Source organism: Centruroides sculpturatus, unplaced genomic scaffold, assembly GCF_000671375.1.
Source record: "Centruroides sculpturatus isolate CEXI.00-Female unplaced genomic scaffold, Cexi_2.0 scaffold154, whole genome shotgun sequence".
Lineage (NCBI taxonomy): Eukaryota > Metazoa > Arthropoda > Arachnida > Scorpiones > Buthidae > Centruroides > Centruroides sculpturatus.
Genome location: NW_019384392.1, coordinates 246,151 through 267,942, shown reverse-complemented (window position 1 = coordinate 267,942; position 21,792 = coordinate 246,151). Strand labels below are relative to the sequence as shown.

The window sequence follows — 21,792 nt, the reverse complement described above, 5'->3', positions numbered from 1 at the left end:
AATTGTAGAGATAGGCAGACAACACATGCAAGATACTTTATAGTCAAGTTGTTACTAACAGGAGACTAAGATTGATAGCAGCTAATATAGAGATTAACTATCATTATAATTTAATTTCAGTAAAATGTTTAAAATTATTTAGCAAATCAAATATTTTTATGTAATGGTAACACAAAACACCAAATTTCATATACAAAAAAAATCTTTAAAAAAAGAAAATAACATTTTCAAACATCTCTACTAATGAAGATACTGGTACAACTTTAACCTTTACTATAATATGCAATTGTAGTATGCAAGGATGGGCAATCTTTCTATAGTAAGAGCCCACCAGTAGTCAATCGGTCTTTGTACTCTGAACACTGGGAGTTCAGTCATGGGTTTGCACCTTGCTTGGATGGGCTGGCCATGTGGAGTTTTCCAGGTTTTCTCCACATCTGTAACCCCTAAATAGGGGCCAATTTCCCTTAAAAAGACCTCCCGGAACTCCCAGAAGGCATCCCCTCCTAGGCAGATCGCCAAGTGTTGCGTTACCATAACTTAACAAACAAACTTTCTATAGTAAAGGGCCATATGGAACGTTTTGATGTGGAATTGGGCTGAAACTTTATACATTTTGAATTTTATATTCTAAAACATAAAATTTTAATTTTTAAATATCTTATAAATTTTAAGTGAGTAGTATTAAATCATACTTTTATTACAATTTTGTGAAATAACAGTAAAACATACATAATATTGCTTAATATATATGTATTAATTCTACAGCATTTTTTCTGTTTTAATATGTGATATGTTTGTGAATCTCTATGCAAAATAAAAATAAAACATTAAATTAATGCATTGATTAGAAAACTTTAGTCATTATGGAATAATTCTTAGAAGTACATTAGAATAGAATTACATTTGACACATTATAAGTGGTATTTCTTTCAAAACTTACCAAAACATTGATTGTTGCACATAGCACAAAGGAAGAATTCCAGTTTTATTTGAATCCAACAGCATATCACAACTTATATTGAAAATTATGCAAAATGTATCAAAGTTTCATTATCTATAGTTGTTGATTTGCATACACCTTAAAATTTAAAGTAGATATAATCCTAATCTTTTTGCATTTAGGACATTTACTAATTTATCCATTTTTGCATTTCATCACATTGAAGTCAGCAACTGCATTTTTTTTCAGTTGGCAAAACATTTTTTCATAAATGTCTAGAATATTACATGCTTTTTATTCTTTATTTTTTTTATATTCTTGTCTATAAACATTCATTTTAATTGAAAATTATGAAGATGTGGGTCGATAAGGAAAATAACAAAATTAACATTACAGTCATTAATGGGTTGTCATGAAAACACTCAACTTCAATGCCACAAGACAAAACCTTCATAGCTATCATGGTGAAAAATTTGCATTTTCATTTAGTTTGTGATGTAGATGCTCATTTGAAACGGTGAGAAAAATTAAATTAATTAATTTAATTAACTATTTAAAAATATTGTCAACATTCCATTCTTGCTTCTCACTCTATTTGATTTTTCATAACTCTTCTGGAAATTTATATTATTTATTAAAACCAAAGAAAGTAAACATTTTGAGAAATTATATAATCACATAGTGCCATATAGTGATAAATATAAATACCAAATGCTAAAGTGAAAAATTGAGCTTTAAAATAATCGGAGCTAATTTTAATTTATTAGACCAAGATGAGTAATAAGTTCAAAATATTCTTTATGAATGTGAAAAATTTCATTATTAAAGTTTTAGTTTCTGAAAACTTTTGCCATAAAGTTTTCAACATTGCAAGTATAGAACTTTAGCTTAGCCTTAAATAAATTATTAGTAGTTAATAATTTTATTTTTCATTTACATATCAGTTAAATTTTGACATTGCGTTTCTATTTATCAAAATATATTTCTAGTTAAGAACTGTTTTAAATTATTTTATTATGTTAAAAATAATATAATTAATATTTTCATTTATAAACTTATTAAGAAACATTGAATCTCTCTATAAAAGAAAGTTATTAAAATATTTAAAATTTTCTAGAAATAAAAAATGGCTGTTGAATTTGCACCAAATCCAAGTTCTGCATTTAATATAAGCAGCCAACAAAAAGAAGCGTTAGAAATTGCTGCTCGAATGGTTGATGCACATCTACAAATGGATAGCTCTTACACACAACTAATTGATCTTCTAAAAGGAACATCTGGTAATGAATATATTTTACATGTATCCTTTTATAGTTTGTGATTTTATATTGAAAGCTTTAATTCTGATTGTGAAAATCAATTTGACAGGTATTCCGAGTGTCAGTGGCTTAACAGATCAAGATTATCCTGGAGTTACAGGTCTTGGTAGCAGTTTAAAATCACTTTCTCAAGTTAAAATTGTGAATCGTGTTCCACTTCCAGTAGAATTGGTTGAACAGTTTGGACGTATCTTTTTAAAATTTGTATTTAAGTTAATATCAAGTATAGTTTTTAATTAATTAGAATGTATAATATTTTTTATAATTCATTATTTTTTTTATACAATGCATGTAATTATATCAGAAATATCCAGCACAAATTATACTTACTAAAAATAATGATAAACAAACATTTTTGATAATTTTTAAATTGTCATCTTCAGTCAAACATCAATATGAAAATTTGAATGTCACTTAAAAAACAGATGGAGCAATCATTTCATTGATTGGAAAATGCGATCTTTACGATTCTTTTTTAAGCAATAAAATTTAATTTATAGTCATACAGTAGAGCATCAATTATCCGACTCAATTGGGGACTGGGGTTGGTCGGATAACTGAAAAAACTGATAACCGAAAAGTATGAAAAAATACATTATTAGTATAGTATATTAGTATATTCCATGTAATTAGTATATTAGTATATTGCTATTAACCTACTTTGTGTTGAATTTTCATCGATGTTAAGCCTAACAAAATTTTTTTAAAATAATAATCATTGCTATTGTATCGTTAAAAATTATTTTTAAATTATTTTATTGCTCACAAAACAAACAACCACTCGTAATTAGAAAATTAAGCCTCGTTTAAATACTGGCATCCCTTTCATGGTCAAGCCAGTGTTGCCAGCTAAAACATAAAAAATTTAACAAAAATAATATTAAACTAGCCAAATGAATTTGCCGACTAGAACGCGGTCGGTTAACCAATGTGACGGTTGATCAGGAGTCGGATAATCAATGCTCTACTGTACTTCAAAAATAGACCTCCATGTTTTGGAGAATGTATCTACATCCCTGTAATTTATGGCCATGTCTTAAAAATTAGCTTTGTATATTTCAAGAATCCTTAGATTTTTTAGATAGTTCAGTTCCTACTAGTGTGTATTAATCTTGTTTCATTGAGAAGTACCGTTATATTGTTTTCATTTGCAAATGTCTCTAACATTGTGGTGGAAAGGCCATTTTGGATAGAATAATGGTGCTTCTTGATAAGCTTGTAAAGAGATCAAGCCATTGCTCCTATATAGACTACTTCCTTGGAATTTGATTGTAAAAGTATATTGTTTTTCTTTTTGCTTTGTGTAATGTTTCAGTCGATCCTTCAGAAGTATCAATTGCGATGAAATGTTCACCGATTCTTCCAAGTGCAGGCTTGTCGACGATTGTTTGTTCGAAGTCGAATGTCGGCACATCTCCAGAAAACAAGGAGATATTCAGTTAGATGGAGCAAATCCATCCGCTGAAGAAGTTGATGAGGGAACAGATGAATATGTAGAAAGTGGATTAGATTTGGTGCTCAATCAAAGACTTGTAGAAACTGGATTCTCCAAAAATGATTATAAAAATTATCTGAAAAGTTACACCAAAATGCTTCAAGATAAATGGAAAGAAGTTGGAAAAACTGATGATGAAATCAATCATGCTAAAGCCAAAATTACAGAAGCGGTGAAAAAAATTTTACCAAAATTGAGCGAGGTCCAGTTCTTCTTAGGTGAAAGTTCCAATCCTGATGGTATGGTAGCTATCTTGGAGTATCGGGATGATGGAAATGGTGAGAAGCCCTTCATGATGTTTTTCCATTGTTTTATTGAATCTGTTGTCTGCAATGGGGAATAGAATGTACCCCAGATGAATTCTGTGTGTGTTGATAGGGTCCTTGGCATTCTGTAATGAAGTGAAGATATTTGGATATTTGATATCATGTAAGAGATACTAAGTTGGTTTGTTCTCATAATTTGTTTGTATACCCAAGGAAGATGTTGGTTAAACCTGATGATTTTGTGGCTTTTAGATTTGTCTTTAGATGTGTACCCAGTTTGATATTTACACATGAGATTTTAGACAAGGCTAGAAGAATACTCATGTTGTTTTGTTATGCTTGCGATGTAGTTTAGTTTGATTTTTCTGTCAATGATGATAGTGCAGTGAGTGAATGCTCTTTTGACTAGGGCTCTGTAGGCTGACGTTTTAAATATATATGGTCTCTAGATTCTGTTGGAATGAATAGTGGTTTAAACTCCAGTTTTATACAAACCTTAGTTGAAATGTTGATATCTTTGAGTGTAAGAAGGATGTCTACAAAATGAACTTTGTGGTTGCTTTCTTGCTCAATACAGAGATAAAGGCTATAGGGATTATTGTTGACTGCTTTTAAGTAGTGGATTAAATCATATTTCTGTTGCCAGATTATGAGAACATCATTGACATATCAGGTGTATGGAACAATTTGATCATTAAAAAATGGGAGCACCTCTTTTTCAAGATGATGATGAACTAGTTCACACAGAGTGCTCGATAGAGGGTTGCCCATTGGTGCACGTCTGCTTTGCAGATACCCCTAAAATTGGAAGGATATCAAATAATGTCCACAAGCTCCATTTAAATTATCTATTATCTAGTGAACAATGATTACTTAATTTAAGTAAAAGATTCATATTTTATTGCTCTATGTGAACTGAGGGCATAGAGCATCGAGCTTGTCCCCACTTACTGGCTATGTTGTCAGGTGATGGCTAGGAGGGCGTTATCGAGTGGGGAGGCATGAGTAAGTCAACAAGATGTCTGCAAAGAATTATAGACAGGTCCACAGGTTCAACAAATAACACATTTAATAAACTATAAAATGATACAAAGTGAGTACAAATCGAAAGGCTACAAAAAGGGAATAATCAAAAATACTTTTAAGTCACGACAATGATAGACGGTCATCAATAAATCGTCCAAGTTCTGGGCCTTTATAGGTCCCAGTATCCTTTAAGTCAAACTAACCTAAGTCTAGCTTATAACTAAGGCCAGAGAGAGAGGGTTAAATTCTTTGTGTGTGTTTACCTCTGGTTCCCAGTCTCGTTGTATGGTCATTGGCCAAAACATTCTGGATTGGTGAAGTTTACTTGTAGTCTTCCTTCTCTTCAGGTCAGGATCATCAGACAGACGGCGATTATGGTGGGAAGGCAAGGGTGGCGATGGACGGAATGGTGGTATGGGTCTGGTGCTCCCTGATGTCCAAAGTGGATGTCCGCCCGGAGGACTGTGCCTCAGCCCTTTTTATACATGTCCTGGAGGGACTGGCAAATACTAAGTCTGATGCAATCTCATCTAAAGTTGACTTGCGTCCGGGATTTGTTTATGTTAATTATCAGAAATTGAACATTTCTTTAGATTTATTACTATTTCTATCTGGTATTGTTACTCTTTCCACCTCATACATTTGATAGCAGCTGTCAAACCAACTGAAGTAATTGCTAGAGGTGACTAAGGTCAGCGTTTGTCTTGCACCTTAATAATAATTGTTCCTTATATGGCCATCTATATTGGCTTTATCGTTTGCCAAATTGTATGACATCGGAAGTGTGTGGGTTTTGTTTTTCTTCTCCCATTAGAAAAGTTTAAAAGGTCATCACTTTTGAATTCTCACACTATCATATTTAGCTAACTAAGCCTGAACAGTCAGATTTAATTAAAACATATCTGTAAATTTAAAATTATTGAATATGAATTGAAAGTTAATAGATAGCAAAGTAATTTAACATAAAATGTGAAATTTCAGAATAATTGGAATAATACATTATATATACAAAATCAATAGAATGCATCATATGAACATACATATATGTTCATTCTTAAGATGCTTTTTATTGATTTTTTTTTAATTAAATAAATAGAAAATATCAATAAAAATAGTATCATAAAAAACATCTTATTAAAAATAAAAAACTGAATTAAAATGCCAATTGATAGAATACTGAGTGATAAGATAACTGAATTTACTTGAAAATAGATTTAAAAATTAAAGTAATAATATATTTGCATTATTAATTTTAAGTTTTATAATTTGTAATTTTTCATTAAACTTTATTAGAAAAATGTTATACATAAGATGAAAATTATGTTAAGAATGTTAATTTGCATTCATTAAAATATTATAAGTATGATGTGTATTTCTAGTAAGTTTTATTTTGTTTTGATTGAACTTAACAATAACTCATATGGTAAAATACAAACACATTTAAATCTAATAAATCAAATATTAAATTTACTTTTTGCTTTGCATGACTAATTCAGCTGTAAATAATGTTGCTTTAGAATCAAGATGGCAGACCTTTTTCTGAAGATAGGTCAAAATTTAATTTGAATAATTAAAAAATAACAAAAAAAAATACAAATTTTACTATATTTAATCTTTTAATCTGTATCACAAAAATAACAACAAACTTTATGTAAGTGAAAAGAAAATAATGTGATTATCTATCTGAGGGTCATAATAGTAGCTTTTTCACAACAACTGCAGGATACTGCTTTCACATTACATACACAAAACTTTGGAATTCAGCAAATATGTGTACCTTAAAATTATTGCATAGATCATTAAGTGGCCCACATTCAGATTTTTGTAAAGATTTTAAGTAAAATGATGGCAAACTGCAACTTGCAGGTCACTCACTGCTTTAGAACTATATTTAAAAATCTTTATATCTAATTCTCATTTTTCTTCTTTTGTGAAATAATTTTTTTATTAAGTACTAATAGATTATTATTTTAAATGTAAGCAATAATGTCTTTCAAAATTTAATATATGTTATAAAGTACAATTTATATTCCAGAGAATTCAATAATTATTTTTTGTTAGTTGAAAATATAAGAATACTTTTATGAATTCTTAACCTTGTGAAGACATGCAAAGTAATTGTCAAATGGGACTGTTCACAGATATTGAAAGAGCATGGCTTACTATTGACAGTGATATTTTTATTTGGAGATATGAAGATGGGTATGATTTTTTAAATATATAAATTTTTTGTTTGATAAATTGTTGTTATTTAGCTTTACATTGCATTATACTTATATAAATTATAAATAGCATCTTGTAAGAAGCTATTTGCCTATAAATAATTGTATTGTGTTTTGAGTATATCATCATCAATAAACTTTATTTATAATAGGCTTATGCCTGTTACAAGAAGATGGTATTATTATAACAACTTATAAGTATGAATAACATAAATCAATTTAAGGCAATTGTGTTTTGAGTATACGAAAATAAGCTAAATAATAATTTCCAAATAGATTAAACAATAATTTTCCAAAATTATGTATAAACCTACTTTGTAGTATTTAACAATTTTTCAATGTATTTTAGGTTCTTCAAGTACCAAGTATTTTATGAAAAGAATTTGGTAAAGTATTATGTCATCATCAATGATGTTATAATGCTTTACTAAAGTGATTTTTAAAATTTGTAAAGAAGTTCTGCAAAGACTATAAGTTGGTAGATAGACATACAAGTATTATTTATGATGATAACATCTTGAAAGTTAATGTAGACCGATATTTTACTTTTTGTGTGTAGTTTAGATTGAACATGTTTTCCATCTACAATGTTTTACAGCCCATTGTAAATTAGGGTGAAACCAAGGTCAATGTCAGAATCCAAAATAGCAAACAATTTCAGATTTTAACCAGTAGCATACAAAGAAAACTGTTAACATAAGAATGTTTTGTCATCTTTTCTGAAAATTAATATTTTACTATATTTTGAAGTTGTAAAAAAATTTTTTTAACTTGAATTATTTCATTTACTAAAAAAACTTCATTGTGGACTATGTAACATTTTCTGACAACGATGTGTGAATTAGTGTTGTCCAAAGAAAACTATAATAGATTATGATATACAATAATACATCATTTTATTAATCACACAATCAGGTTGCTGATCAAACTGAAGACAAAAAGTAATAAAGTAATTGTAAAAAATAATAAAAATCAAGTAATCTGAAATTAAAAATAATTGGGGTTATTATGGATTATAGCATAAAGTTAAAGATAATGGAGTAAAGAAAATTACATTATATTTATGAATAAACAAAATTTATGAGTTATATATTAAACATTAATATTATTGTAACTATTTATTTAGAGGTGATCTTGCATATTTTGATGGTTTGAGTGAAACTATTCTCAGTGTCAACCTTGTTAGACCTAAACCTGGTAAATATAATTGATCTATTTTATTTGAAATAATAGTAATTAATGAAATTTTTTAAACTAATATGATCTAATTTCTGTTGCTTTTTGTTATTTAGGAATATTTCTTAATCATGTATCATTTTTACTTTGTCTAACAACACCAGTAGAAATTGTTTTGTTAGGAGTCAGTTTTAACAGGCAGCAAGAAAGTGAGTTATTTTATTATGTTACATATTTGATTCTGTTGATTAAAATATTTTTCTTTATTTGAAAACTGTTAATGTTAGTAAAAATTAAAATCAAATTAATATCTTTTAAGATTAAAATTAAAAATGAGCAATAAAACTGATACTTTAATAACAAAAATAATTTTGAGTTATGTTCTTAACTTTAAATTAGCTGAAGAACAATAATAAAAAAAAGGGTATATGATAATTTCATAATGTTAAAAAATATTTTATATAATAATCATTTATGGCTGCATTTATTTTTTTTCAAACATTATTTTTAAAGATGCTCCTGTTTATGAAGAAATGCATCTATTGGCAGAACCTCTCTTCTCAATACCTACAGATAATTCATACATGTTGACAATATCTGGAATTCATAATGGTCGAATATTTATGGGAGGAAAAGATGGATGTTTATATGAATTGGCATATCAGGTATAGATTTTATTTGTAATATTTAATGTTTATCTATTAATGTTTAGAACTGTAATAAATATTTTTAATGTAAAATTCAGTATCTTGAGTGAATTATTTTTATATTTTTCCTGAGAAGAAAGTCATGGTTATTAATTTTTTTTCCTTGAAAAATCAATTGATGAAAAGTGATTACAAAAATAATTTTTCTTCAGTTAATTTAAATTTTAAACAATATATATTCAGAAAAGAGACATGTCAGTATATTTTATGTATTTAATGAAAAAATAGAAAAATAAGTTAAATATATTTGATATTTTTATAGTTATGTAAATAGAAACATTTTAAAATGTGAAATATGTTTTTTTATAATATTTTATATTCATGTAGTTAATGAATTAATTTTGTAGGCCAGAGATGGTTGGTTTAGCAGAAAATGTCAGAAAATCAATCACTCAAGTAGCTATTTATCTTTTCTTGTTCCATCTTTTCTAAATTTCGCATTTAGTGAAGAAGGTAAGATATAATGAATTTTTACATTTTCACTTATCTTTTGTATGTTTCCACTATACTTTTTATTAACTAAATATTGTAATATAAAATTTATTATAATTATAACCAAGGAAGCTTTCTACAGGCATAAATATTACAGTTTAATTACAATAACTTTCCAAATTTACAGATTCTATTTGTTCATATTAATTTATTTACATTTATTCAAATATTGAATATATGGTTACTAAAAGTAGCCATGAACTTTTATATTTGGAAGTTAAAATTTGCTTATTTGCAATTATAACCATGAAATGCTGAATCATTTTTAATTTAGTTGCATATGTATGAAAATGGCAATACATTTAATTTTCTGGAGTGACACTCTTTACATGAAATGATCAAAATTTATTATTATGGTTCACACTTTAGTTTTAATTTTCTTATTATGTGTAAAATTCAATTTATAAAATAAATTGAATTTTTCACTGTTATTGTAATTTAAAATATTAAATTGTCTAAAAATCTATATAAATTAATGACAAAATTTTTATTCTTTTAAATAAAATGATAATTCTGTATTCATTAGATGATGATAAATATGTTTTTAAAATTTCATCATTAGATTTGAATTTTTATGCAATGTCATGTGGCACTATTATATAATTTTATGGATATTATTAATAATTTAGCTTTGCTACAAACTAGAAGTTTTACTATGATATAATAATTGAATTGCATGCATAGTCTTAATTTTAAACTACTATTAATTTGTACAACAAAGCTAGATTCCAAATAAATATTAATATGTTATAAAGCAATTTAATTCAATACTTTGCCTTCATTTGTTTATTAACAGATTAAATTTTTTCCACTAGATTTTGAATCTTTGTAATAACTTAGATTTTTAATAAATAACTAATTATTTTGAAAATTATTAATAATTTTAACTATTTTTTTTCTATTTAATTAAAATTTATATTTGTAGTTAAGTATTGCAGTTTCTCTGTTAAAGATCAAGTCATTATAATTGTTATATCTTTATTTATTTCTTTTTACATTCTGGAATAAAAATATGAATTTTTTCGAATTTATTTTCATTAAATTTACAGGAAAAGTCTGGATAGACATTTGATTTCTGCTCCCCTACAAAATCAATATGATAAAAACAAATAACACCCTTTAAAACAAAAACAAACAAAACAAAATATAAAATAAATTAAAAACAGGGAACAAATCTTAAAAGAGATAAAGCACTTTTTTAAATTTAAAATTAAGATCAAGATGTAAAAATTCATCAAAATTATTAAGATTTTGCAATATACAGTAGAAGAAAGATTGCTGGGATAGATTTAGACCAGTGATTCCCAAACTTTATCAATCTCTCACCCCAACTGTATCCCAGTGCCCTCTAACCCATTTTCCTTTTTGTGAGAAAGGCTTGGAAGTATTTTTAAGGAAACTTTTCCATGAACCTCACACTTTGTGTCCCTACCACACATTGTTCTCAACATCTGAAAACCATTAAATGCAGTGTTTCTTCTTACCTGTTTAACAGAGGAAAGGTTGTCAGGTACCTCAACCTTTGCCTATGGTCACCATTCAATACCCTGCCTCCAATGCCCCCTGCCACCCACTTTTTTTTGTCTCCCTAGATTTACACACCACCCACAGGGGGGCAGTAGTGCCTACTTTGGAAATTACTGATTTAGACAATAAAAAGGAGTAGAAACATAAGTAAATGAGTGAAGTTTTCTTGATGGAATTTGAAGTGAATATCAATTTTGATAAATAAGGTCGTTAAAATACTTGTAATATATTCAAAATATTTAATTCTCTCAAAGAAAGATGAGAAGCCCAGGTGAATTTTAGCAATATTAGAGTCAATAATGAAAGGCAGATTACACATTTTGTTAAACATGAGGTATATCTTATTAATAGCAGAAGTAATCTTGTGTAAAAGGAAAGGATCACCCATTGACCAGATGGACAATCCATAATGCAAGATTGAAAATTGGCATAAAAAAAATGATCTGCAATACTTTTTTATTAAAGATGGGCTTACAGAATTGCCATAAAATTCCATGTCTGATAGGGATTTAACTAGTTAAGTGGTTCTTCCTGCGTACCACTTCGAGAAAGAGCTCAAACTCGCGTACCCCTTATAGCAGAAATTCATATTAATCCATACTAATATTATAAATTCAAAGGTAATTCTGTCTGTCATCTTTTCACATCTAAACCGCTGAACAGGTTTTAATAAAATTTAGCACAGAGATAGCTTACACGTTGGAGATGGACATAGGCTACATTTTACTGCGAGAAAATATCTTATTCCCACGAGAAAATTTAATATAATGCGGGCGAAGCTGTGGGTAGCCAGCAAGTGATAAATAGAATAAGATTTTTTTACATTTATTACCTTTAAAATACAATTCTAATAATAATGAAAATAACATAAGATTATTTAATTTTAATGTGACAAATGTGCACAATAAAATCTGGTAGCTTTTTGGTCAGCTTCAGTCTCAAGTCATCTTCAAGTTGAAGTCAGTGACAATGTTTAGTTTTCATGTTTGTCATGGATGAAAATCCACTCTTGCAGAGGTATGTAGTGCAAAATGGTAGAAAATATTTTATTGCCACTTCGCTGACATGATGATAATGATAATTGTACAATTAACACAATTTGTGTTAATTGTACAATTTTTGTTTCTTGCACAAGAATTTCATTTAGGTATTGTCATCAATGAATTTTTTTGATGAAATTTCGAAAATATTTTTAGTTATAAATAAATGAATTTTTGCATTCCACATCATGTTGTAAATTGCCAAATTTTTGATGGTCCACCCATTATTTTTTTTATTGCTTCATCTCATGCATTTAAATTTCAAATTGACCAATTTTAGATTACCACGTGTACCCCTTCATGCAAATTCACGTACCCCCACGGGTACGTGTACCACTAATTGGGAACCATTGAACTAGTTTATCAATGCGATTTTTGAAAGTATTGGGTTGTTCAGAAAGTAATTTCATTTTTTTTCTGTGGAAAAAAACACAATATTTTTTTATAATAAATAAATATTTTATTGAATTATATATTGATCATTTTGGTCAAATAGCTGTTGTAATCATTTCTGGTAGTAGCATGATTTCACATTCATAAAAGTTTTGATCGTTGCTTACAAAAAACTGATCCAAGTGATTTTTGACATTGTCATTTCAAGTAAATGTCTTACAGTTAAAAAAATTTGTAGAGACCAGAACAAGTAATAATCTGAGTGTGCTCGATCTGGCGAATATGGTTGATGTGAAGCATGTCCCATCTAAGTTATAACAGTTTCTGACGAGTTACCAAACTTGTGTGAAATTTGACATTATCGTGGTAAAACACTACACCTGTTTTGTTGATCAATTCTGGCCGTCTTTTTTGTTTGATGATTTGTTTTTGTCAATTTGTTTACTTGATGGCAGTACACTTTCGAATCAATTGTTAAATTGTCTGTTAAAAGCTCCAAAAAAATTTTCTTAAAATTCCACCAAAGAGAGCATCTCTCTTTAAGAACATATGGAACCCATATATCAAGCTTTGAAACGAAACCAATTTGTTTCAAGTAATCATAAACAGTTCAATTTGACAAATTNCTATTTTTTTTCTATTTAATTAAAATTTATATTTGTAGTTAAGTATTGCAGTTTCTCTGTTAAAGATCAAGTCATTATAATTGTTATATCTTTATTTATTTCTTTTTACATTCTGGAATAAAAATATGAATTTTTTCGAATTTATTTTCATTAAATTTACAGGAAAAGTCTGGATAGACATTTGATTTCTGCTCCCCTACAAAATCAATATGATAAAAACAAATAACACCCTTTAAAACAAAAACAAACAAAACAAAATATAAAATAAATTAAAAACAGGGAACAAATCTTAAAAGAGATAAAGCACTTTTTTAAATTTAAAATTAAGATCAAGATGTAAAAATTCATCAAAATTATTAAGATTTTGCAATATACAGTAGAAGAAAGATTGCTGGGATAGATTTAGACCAGTGATTCCCAAACTTTATCAATCTCTCACCCCAACTGTATCCCAGTGCCCTCTAACCCATTTTCCTTTTTGTGAGAAAGGCTTGGAAGTATTTTTAAGGAAACTTTTCCATGAACCTCACACTTTGTGTCCCTACCACACATTGTTCTCAACATCTGAAAACCATTAAATGCAGTGTTTCTTCTTACCTGTTTAACAGAGGAAAGGTTGTCAGGTACCTCAACCTTTGCCTATGGTCACCATTCAATACCCTGCCTCCAATGCCCCCTGCCACCCACTTTTTTTTGTCTCCCTAGATTTACACACCACCCACAGGGGGGCAGTAGTGCCTACTTTGGAAATTACTGATTTAGACAATAAAAAGGAGTAGAAACATAAGTAAATGAGTGAAGTTTTCTTGATGGAATTTGAAGTGAATATCAATTTTGATAAATAAGGTCGTTAAAATACTTGTAATATATTCAAAATATTTAATTCTCTCAAAGAAAGATGAGAAGCCCAGGTGAATTTTAGCAATATTAGAGTCAATAATGAAAGGCAGATTACACATTTTGTTAAACATGAGGTATATCTTATTAATAGCAGAAGTAATCTTGTGTAAAAGGAAAGGATCACCCATTGACCAGATGGACAATCCATAATGCAAGATTGAAAATTGGCATAAAAAAAATGATCTGCAATACTTTTTTATTAAAGATGGGCTTACAGAATTGCCATAAAATTCCATGTCTGATAGGGATTTAACTAGTTAAGTGGTTCTTCCTGCGTACCACTTCGAGAAAGAGCTCAAACTCGCGTACCCCTTATAGCAGAAATTCATATTAATCCATACTAATATTATAAATTCAAAGGTAATTCTGTCTGTCATCTTTTCACATCTAAACCGCTGAACAGGTTTTAATAAAATTTAGCACAGAGATAGCTTACACGTTGGAGATGGACATAGGCTACATTTTACTGCGAGAAAATATCTTATTCCCACGAGAAAATTTAATATAATGCGGGCGAAGCTGTGGGTAGCCAGCAAGTGATAAATAGAATAAGTTTTTTTTACATTTATTACCTTTAAAATACAATTCTAATAATAATGAAAATAACATAAGATTATTTAATTTTAATGTGACAAATGTGCACAATAAAATCTGGTAGCTTTTTGGTCAGCTTCAGTCTCAAGTCATCTTCAAGTTGAAGTCAGTGACAATGTTTAGTTTTCATGTTTGTCATGGATGAAAATCCACTCTTGCAGAGGTATGTAGTGCAAAATGGTAGAAAATATTTTATTGCCACTTCGCTGACATGATGATAATGATAATTGTACAATTAACACAATTTGTGTTAATTGTACAATTTTTGTTTCTTGCACAAGAATTTCATTTAGGTATTGTCATCAATGAATTTTTTTGATGAAATTTCGAAAATATTTTTAGTTATAAATAAATGAATTTTTGCATTCCACATCATGTTGTAAATTGCCAAATTTTTGATGGTCCACCCATTATTTTTTTTATTGCTTCATCTCATGCATTTAAATTTCAAATTGACCAATTTTAGATTACCACGTGTACCCCTTCATGCAAATTCACGTACCCCCACGGGTACGTGTACCACTAATTGGGAACCATTGAACTAGTTTATCAATGCGATTTTTGAAAGTATTGGGTTGTTCAGAAAGTAATTTCATTTTTTTTCTGTGGAAAAAAACACAATATTTTTTTATAATAAATAAATATTTTATTGAATTATATATTGATCATTTTGGTCAAATAGCTGTTGTAATCATTTCTGGTAGTAGCATGATTTCACATTCATAAAAGTTTTGATCTTTGCTTACAAAAAACTGATCCAAGTGATTTTTGACATTGTCATTTCAAGTAAATGTCTTACAGTTAAAAAAATTTGTAGAGACCAGAACAAGTAATAATCTGAGTGTGCTCGATCTGGCGAATATGGTTGATGTGAAGCATGTCCCATCTAAGTTATAACAGTTTCTGACGAGTTACCAAACTTGTGTGAAATTTGACATTATCGTGGTAAAACACTACACCTGTTTTGTTGATCAATTCTGGCCGTCTTTTTTGTTTGATGATTTGTTTTTGTCAATTTGTTTACTTGATGGCAGTACACTTTCGAATCAATTGTTAAATTGTCTGTTAAAAGCTCCAAAAAAATTTTCTTAAAATTCCACCAAAGAGAGCATCTCTCTTTAAGAACATATGGAACCCATATATCAAGCTTTGAAACGAAACCAATTTGTTTCAAGTAATCATAAACAGTTCAATTTGACAAATTTAATCTCTTAGTGATTTCACGTGTTGTTATTCGGCAGTTTGCTTCAATCAGTACCTTTATTTTGTTTTCATTGGCTTCAACTGGCCATACAGAACATGGTGCGTTTTCAGTATTGAAATTGCCAGAACGAAATTTTGTAAACCAGTTTTGGCACTGTCAATACATGTTCTCCATACATGTCTCACAATTTTTTTCTCGCTTGAACAGCATTCTTACCTTTTCGGTAATAAAAGAGCAAAATATGCCGAAAATGCTGCTTTTGATCTTCCATATTTGATAGGACGCAAAAAATAAACAATTGCACAAAATCAAACAAAATTTTTTACAAATAAGCCTTAAAATGCTAGCTGTCAAAATATATAATGATAATACAGTTTAGAATGAAAATGGCGGGAAAAATACGACTAATCCNCCATTATGCCTTTTTGTAATAATTTATATTGCTTTCTCTGATTATATGAATAAACTATGATGTTTCACGAGGTTTTATACAAGTTAACATTATTTTGTTTTTTCAATATTTATTTTGAAAACATATTCTTCACGTCTGAATTTAAATGTGAAGAATAGGCACACCTTGACAACAGAATCGTGAAAAATTTACTCGTCTCTTCATTTTATTACTTCGATTATAAACGTTCGAGCATTCCATTTATAAAATTTCGCACTTCCTTCATTTTATACTTTCAATTATAAGAAGAATAATTGCGAAAAAAGTTGTTGTCGCATTCTTTCTTCAACTTCGATGCGTTTTTTAACTTGAAAAGACCAGGAAAAATAGATTGCATGGTTTTCGACATCTGAAAAATAATATAATTATATGCAATTATATGTAATTATATGCAAAATTTTTATCTTTATTGAATGAAATTTAAAGATTATTTACAAAACCACAAGAATGACAACCTTTAGAAGGAATTTTTTGATGACGACGAAGAATCCACCCATCGTAATACACAACGAAACATTTCCGAATCTTTTCATGAAGTTAAGAATCTGGAAAAACACGAGAAAGAACAGAAGATAACAAAAAATCAAATTGAAGAAAATATTATAAAAGAAATACTAACACAATTTAGTTCTATAAATAAATATGTAAAGTAAAAAATATTCGGTAAAACCAGTTTTAAACGAGACACGGATGAACCAGTAAATGGCGTAATTTGTCTTCTCTAATTTTCTGTCCATTGAAATGTTTGTACTTTAAAGACATAGAAAAGCAAAGAATGTTTTAGGCACTGATTGTATTTTAATTAGCACTTAGTAAGAATTAACTTAATAGAAACATAGTAGGAAAATCCATCTTTGTCTTTAAATTCAATCATCATGCACATATCCGTGGAAAAGTAAAATCATCTCTATACATGGCATATTTGTCAGTTCGTTACGTAAACTAACAGGTGCCATGCTATAACATGGATAAAATTTTGGAAACAAAGTAATTATTCAACTGAACATAATATATTTTTCCAGATATCATAAATAAATGAGTATTATTTTTCAAACTTAAGAAATATCGCAAAAGTTCAATTTATTTGAAAAAAATTCATAAATAACATAAACTGTACCTTTAGTTTCTGCTCCAGTTTTAACTTGCTTACAGCAAATTGACGAATATCTTGAAAATCATTCTCCATCTAGACAATAAGAGTAACAAAATGAATACAATGCAATATCATTCTAACAGTACATAATACATAATATTTATAATCAAAAGCATCTAACGACAGCAGTAGGAATTATGACGGCCAAATGGCCGAGCGGTTAGGGAGAAACCCCATTGTGAGCTCGGGCCGAATCCATAAAGGGTTTACTAACATGAAGCCCTCTAAGTGCCAGAATGGCGGAAAACCAAAAAAGTAGTATAAATTATAATTAAATCACTAGAAAGGATAAAGCATGAATAACATTTACCGTGAATGCAATACAGCACATTAAACATCCACAATATGCACAGATTAATGTACAAACTAAGGACATTGCTAAAAATATATATTGCATTGATTCCTTCATTTCTATAAATAAATATTCATAAAAGCAAAAGCTTGTGAAGAAGAGACAACCAAAATAAACGAAGCATAACACGTAATCGAACTTTGTATTTAACTGGTTAACAAATATCCACAGTTCTTCGTGATGTTACATAAATTTATTTAATTTATTTGGCAGAAATTTATTATTCTTTATTTCAAATAGTTCATTCTGAAGACGTTCGAATTCTTTCTGAGCGACGAACAATACTGATACACCTGACAGCATTCCATATCCAAATCCTCCGATGCAAAATATTACACTCAAAGCAATTTCAACGCAACACAGAATAGCTTCTCCTTCGAAATACTGTCTTCTCTACATAGCGGGATAATACAGAAATACATTAAGCAATTGAAAACCAGATACAGTCGTCATCACAATGAAAGCAATGATTAGGGATATTTTTCTCATTGTGGAATTATCTTCGTCTATCATTTTTTGTCGGAAATATTCGTTTTTAATCCATTTTGTAGTAATCTGAATTTATTGTTTCGGAGAAAACTAAAACACATTGAATAACCTGCAAATAGTAACCCGAAGGCAGCATTCATTGTTGTATTTTCAGTACCGACATCATCAAACCAGCCTTTACAAATCGTATAATCTCTGAAACCCGGTATTGAATGCAACAACAGGAAATAAGAATATATCCATAAAATAACTTTTATACACTTAATATAAGTATTTTTCAATTGTTCGTTATACAAAATGGCAATATCTGTTTTACAGTTACATATGTAGAATGGCTCTAATCCGAAGATGCGCGACATCATCCAGCAAGGTCTTAAGAAACAACTCATGCAGATATTCTCTTGTATATTCGTATCCATGTTTATTACTTATTAGTACAATTTATAACGAAAGACAAATTTCAAGATTAAGCTAATCTAATATATATATATATATATATATATGTGTGTAACAATATTAATAACCACATTCAAAACATGTAAAAAAAATATATATTTTTTTATATTGTTATTACTAAGCAAAAAATTATAAAATTAGCATACAAAATATATGCCTTTGGTACGGTCTGTATTAAAATCTTGATACAATCTGGTCTGTATATAAATATTTATGTAAATGCAATGTTAAAAATAAAATGATAAAATAAAAATTTATGTAATTTAAAATATTTTTATGAATATTATTACCTTAGGATTCTATTAAGATGATTTCCGTTTCAATATTACAAATAAACAAATTTTACTTGTTATAAATGAAATTACTGAATAAAAAAAAAATATTTATATTTCATAGTGTAATAAATGAAAGATTTAAATTTTAGATCCCATTGTACAAATTGAAATAGATAATAGCAGATATATTTTATATACTAGATCTGAGAAAGGAGGAATTCAGGTAAATTATAATTATATATTTATAATTAAAATTTGGCAATTTATATTGTCATTAAAATTGAAACATCAATAATTATTATTGTAAAATGAATGTTTACATGTGTTTAAATATATAATGTTTTTTAAGGTGTTTGACTTGGGAAATGATGGCAAACAAACAAGCAGAGTTACTGGCCTTTCTCAGAATGCAATAGTTGAACAAGCTGTACATATTGCAAAGTAAATTGGTTTTCATATTTTTAAGATAAAATGAATTATTACAAAGTTACATATAAGTTCCATCTTAAATTACATTAATAGTAATAGAATTTTATATAACATTGGTTTAGTATCCAAATTATTTATTTTTGTCTAATTGTATAGAAAACAAATAAAAATTATAGTCATAATTATATATTAAACTAAACTTAGGATTATTTATGGACTATTTATAAAATCTTTTAAAAGTTTAAATTTAATATAAGTATTAAATTTATTGCAAGATGATATCACCATATACCTATAAGGCTAAGTTATTATAATAAAAACAGATTAAAATATAGGATCAAATAGAATTACAGTTTCCAAAAAATACTGTATTTACTACTATGCTCTTAAGATTCCACTTAATAGGATACAAATAACCACAAAATTACTTTTTGGATTTGGTTCTGTTAAAGTATTTTTGTGTAGATAAATTTTTGATTTAAACAAATCAGTTGATATATTTTGTTGTTTTAAAACAACAGAATGCAGATGAGGGACCAAAATTATTTGAAAATGCTTCTGATAAATGAAAAGTATTAAATTTGAATCTGTTTCTCATTGTTGGATTATGGAATTTTCATTTTTTAGAGAATTTAATTAATTGTATGTTTTGAAAGAGTCCCTAAATAATCTGGTTATTGGTTTAATGAAAGTAGAAAGCAAACATTTGTACTAGATTTGTTAAAGATAGTTTTGGCAAAAGTGAATAATAATTTTATTTATCAAACATAAATTATTGACTATGCATTTTTTATAAAACACTTAATTTAATTAAAATCTTTTTATAATTGTCAAAGTATTAAATATTGATAAATTAAAATAATCTGAAAATATATTGATTTTAAAAACAAACTTTAGTTGTAAATAAATTTGTTTACAAATTAGTTTGTAAATACATCACCATATATATATATATGATATGTATATATATGGTGATGTATTATATAAGAATGATGTTTATATATATATATATATATAAACATCATTCTTAAATCAGAATATATATATATATTCTGATTTAAGAATGATGTTTAATTCTTCTTGAATGAATACAATATTCAACAAGAAATTTGATTGACATACTTTTATAATTTGGTGTTTTAGTAAATTAGATAACTTATGATATTATCAAAACATTTTTAATAAAGACAAAATATACTTTGTTATTATGTGACCATGTTCATCAAACAAAAATCAAGCACTTTTTACTTAGAAATGCTTTATCGTAATTCACTTTGAATTTCTTGAGATATATTTGTTTGAACATATATAATTTATCAATTAATGAATTATCTAAAAATTTAAAGTAAAAATTAATTTAAATAACAAAGTTTAAGGGAATTATTTTGATCATTCATTAATTTACAGGACTATAGACAGATCACACTTTCATCCAATTGTTCATATTAGTTCTGTAGAGCTACCAGAATCATTTTTAGTTCATCTAGTTGCCATTACCCAAACAGGTTTTATTTTTATTTAATTATTGAATTGGAATTTTTACTTGTTTTACTTCATAAGCATATATTAATAATCTTTGATATAAATTTAGGTGTTCGGCTCTATTTCACTACAACATCACTTATTCATCCAGAAATTCGACCTGTTACACTTTCTCTTCTTCACGTAAGGCTTCCTCCGGGATTTTCTGCCAATGCTCCTCCTGATCGACCATCAAATGTTCATCTTGCACATTATAGAAAAGGTAGAATTTATCTTTTTAATTTTAATATTTCTAATTAATGTATTTTAAAAATTTGATATTGCATTAAAATTGCTGATGGAATTTAATTTAAATAGGTACAGCATTATTAGCATCAGCAAGAAATGATGACAGTGATATTCTTTGGGCAATGAGCAATGATACATTTCCATTTCAACCAATTTTAATGGAAATTCATGTAAAATTTCTTACTTTCAAAATTTAAAAAAATACCTTGATAATTCTTCACTAGAATAATTATTGTTTTTGAAATTTACAGACTATTCTTCCCATTACTGGCAGAACATGGGCAATGGCTGAAGTTCCTATTTTGCAGCCACCGAAACCATTTTGTCCAATGGTTTTTAATAACATAAATGTTTATACTGAACCACCACTTTTGGTAACACAGCATATGGAATATCCTAGACAATTTGTTTTGCTTTCAGCTCTAGTATTTAAATTAATTAATTACGAAATTAAACCAATGAGCAAATACTTAATCCTTTGCGTCCG

General features: G+C 28.0%; 2 protein-coding genes across 2 annotated transcripts in view; both read left to right on the top strand.

Moving 5' to 3' along the window:
* The first annotated feature begins 2,060 nt into the window (after nucleotides 1-2,060).
* The window catches only part of LOC111618246 (nuclear pore complex protein Nup155-like), a 34,615-nt gene continuing 14,883 nt past the window's right edge, over nucleotides 2,061-21,792 (top strand). Inside the window, exons 1-13 of the mRNA XM_023359732.1 lie at nucleotides 2,061-2,223; nucleotides 2,312-2,449; nucleotides 7,155-7,251; nucleotides 8,398-8,468; nucleotides 8,564-8,656; nucleotides 8,961-9,112; nucleotides 9,502-9,607; nucleotides 19,256-19,329; nucleotides 19,456-19,547; nucleotides 20,943-21,040; nucleotides 21,127-21,279; nucleotides 21,375-21,475; nucleotides 21,557-21,724. Of these exons, the coding sequence (XP_023215500.1) occupies nucleotides 2,070-2,223; nucleotides 2,312-2,449; nucleotides 7,155-7,251; nucleotides 8,398-8,468; nucleotides 8,564-8,656; nucleotides 8,961-9,112; nucleotides 9,502-9,607; nucleotides 19,256-19,329; nucleotides 19,456-19,547; nucleotides 20,943-21,040; nucleotides 21,127-21,279; nucleotides 21,375-21,475; nucleotides 21,557-21,724 (1,497 nt within the window). The 5' untranslated portion in view covers nucleotides 2,061-2,069. The remainder of the gene's footprint in view (nucleotides 2,224-2,311; nucleotides 2,450-7,154; nucleotides 7,252-8,397; nucleotides 8,469-8,563; nucleotides 8,657-8,960; nucleotides 9,113-9,501; nucleotides 9,608-19,255; nucleotides 19,330-19,455; nucleotides 19,548-20,942; nucleotides 21,041-21,126; nucleotides 21,280-21,374; nucleotides 21,476-21,556; nucleotides 21,725-21,792) is intronic.
* LOC111618256 (translationally-controlled tumor protein homolog) lies at nucleotides 3,577-4,115 on the top strand. The gene has a single exon (XM_023359745.1). The coding sequence runs from the start codon at nucleotides 3,609-3,611 to the stop codon at nucleotides 4,098-4,100; it is 492 nt and encodes a 163-aa protein (XP_023215513.1). The 5' UTR covers nucleotides 3,577-3,608; the 3' UTR covers nucleotides 4,101-4,115.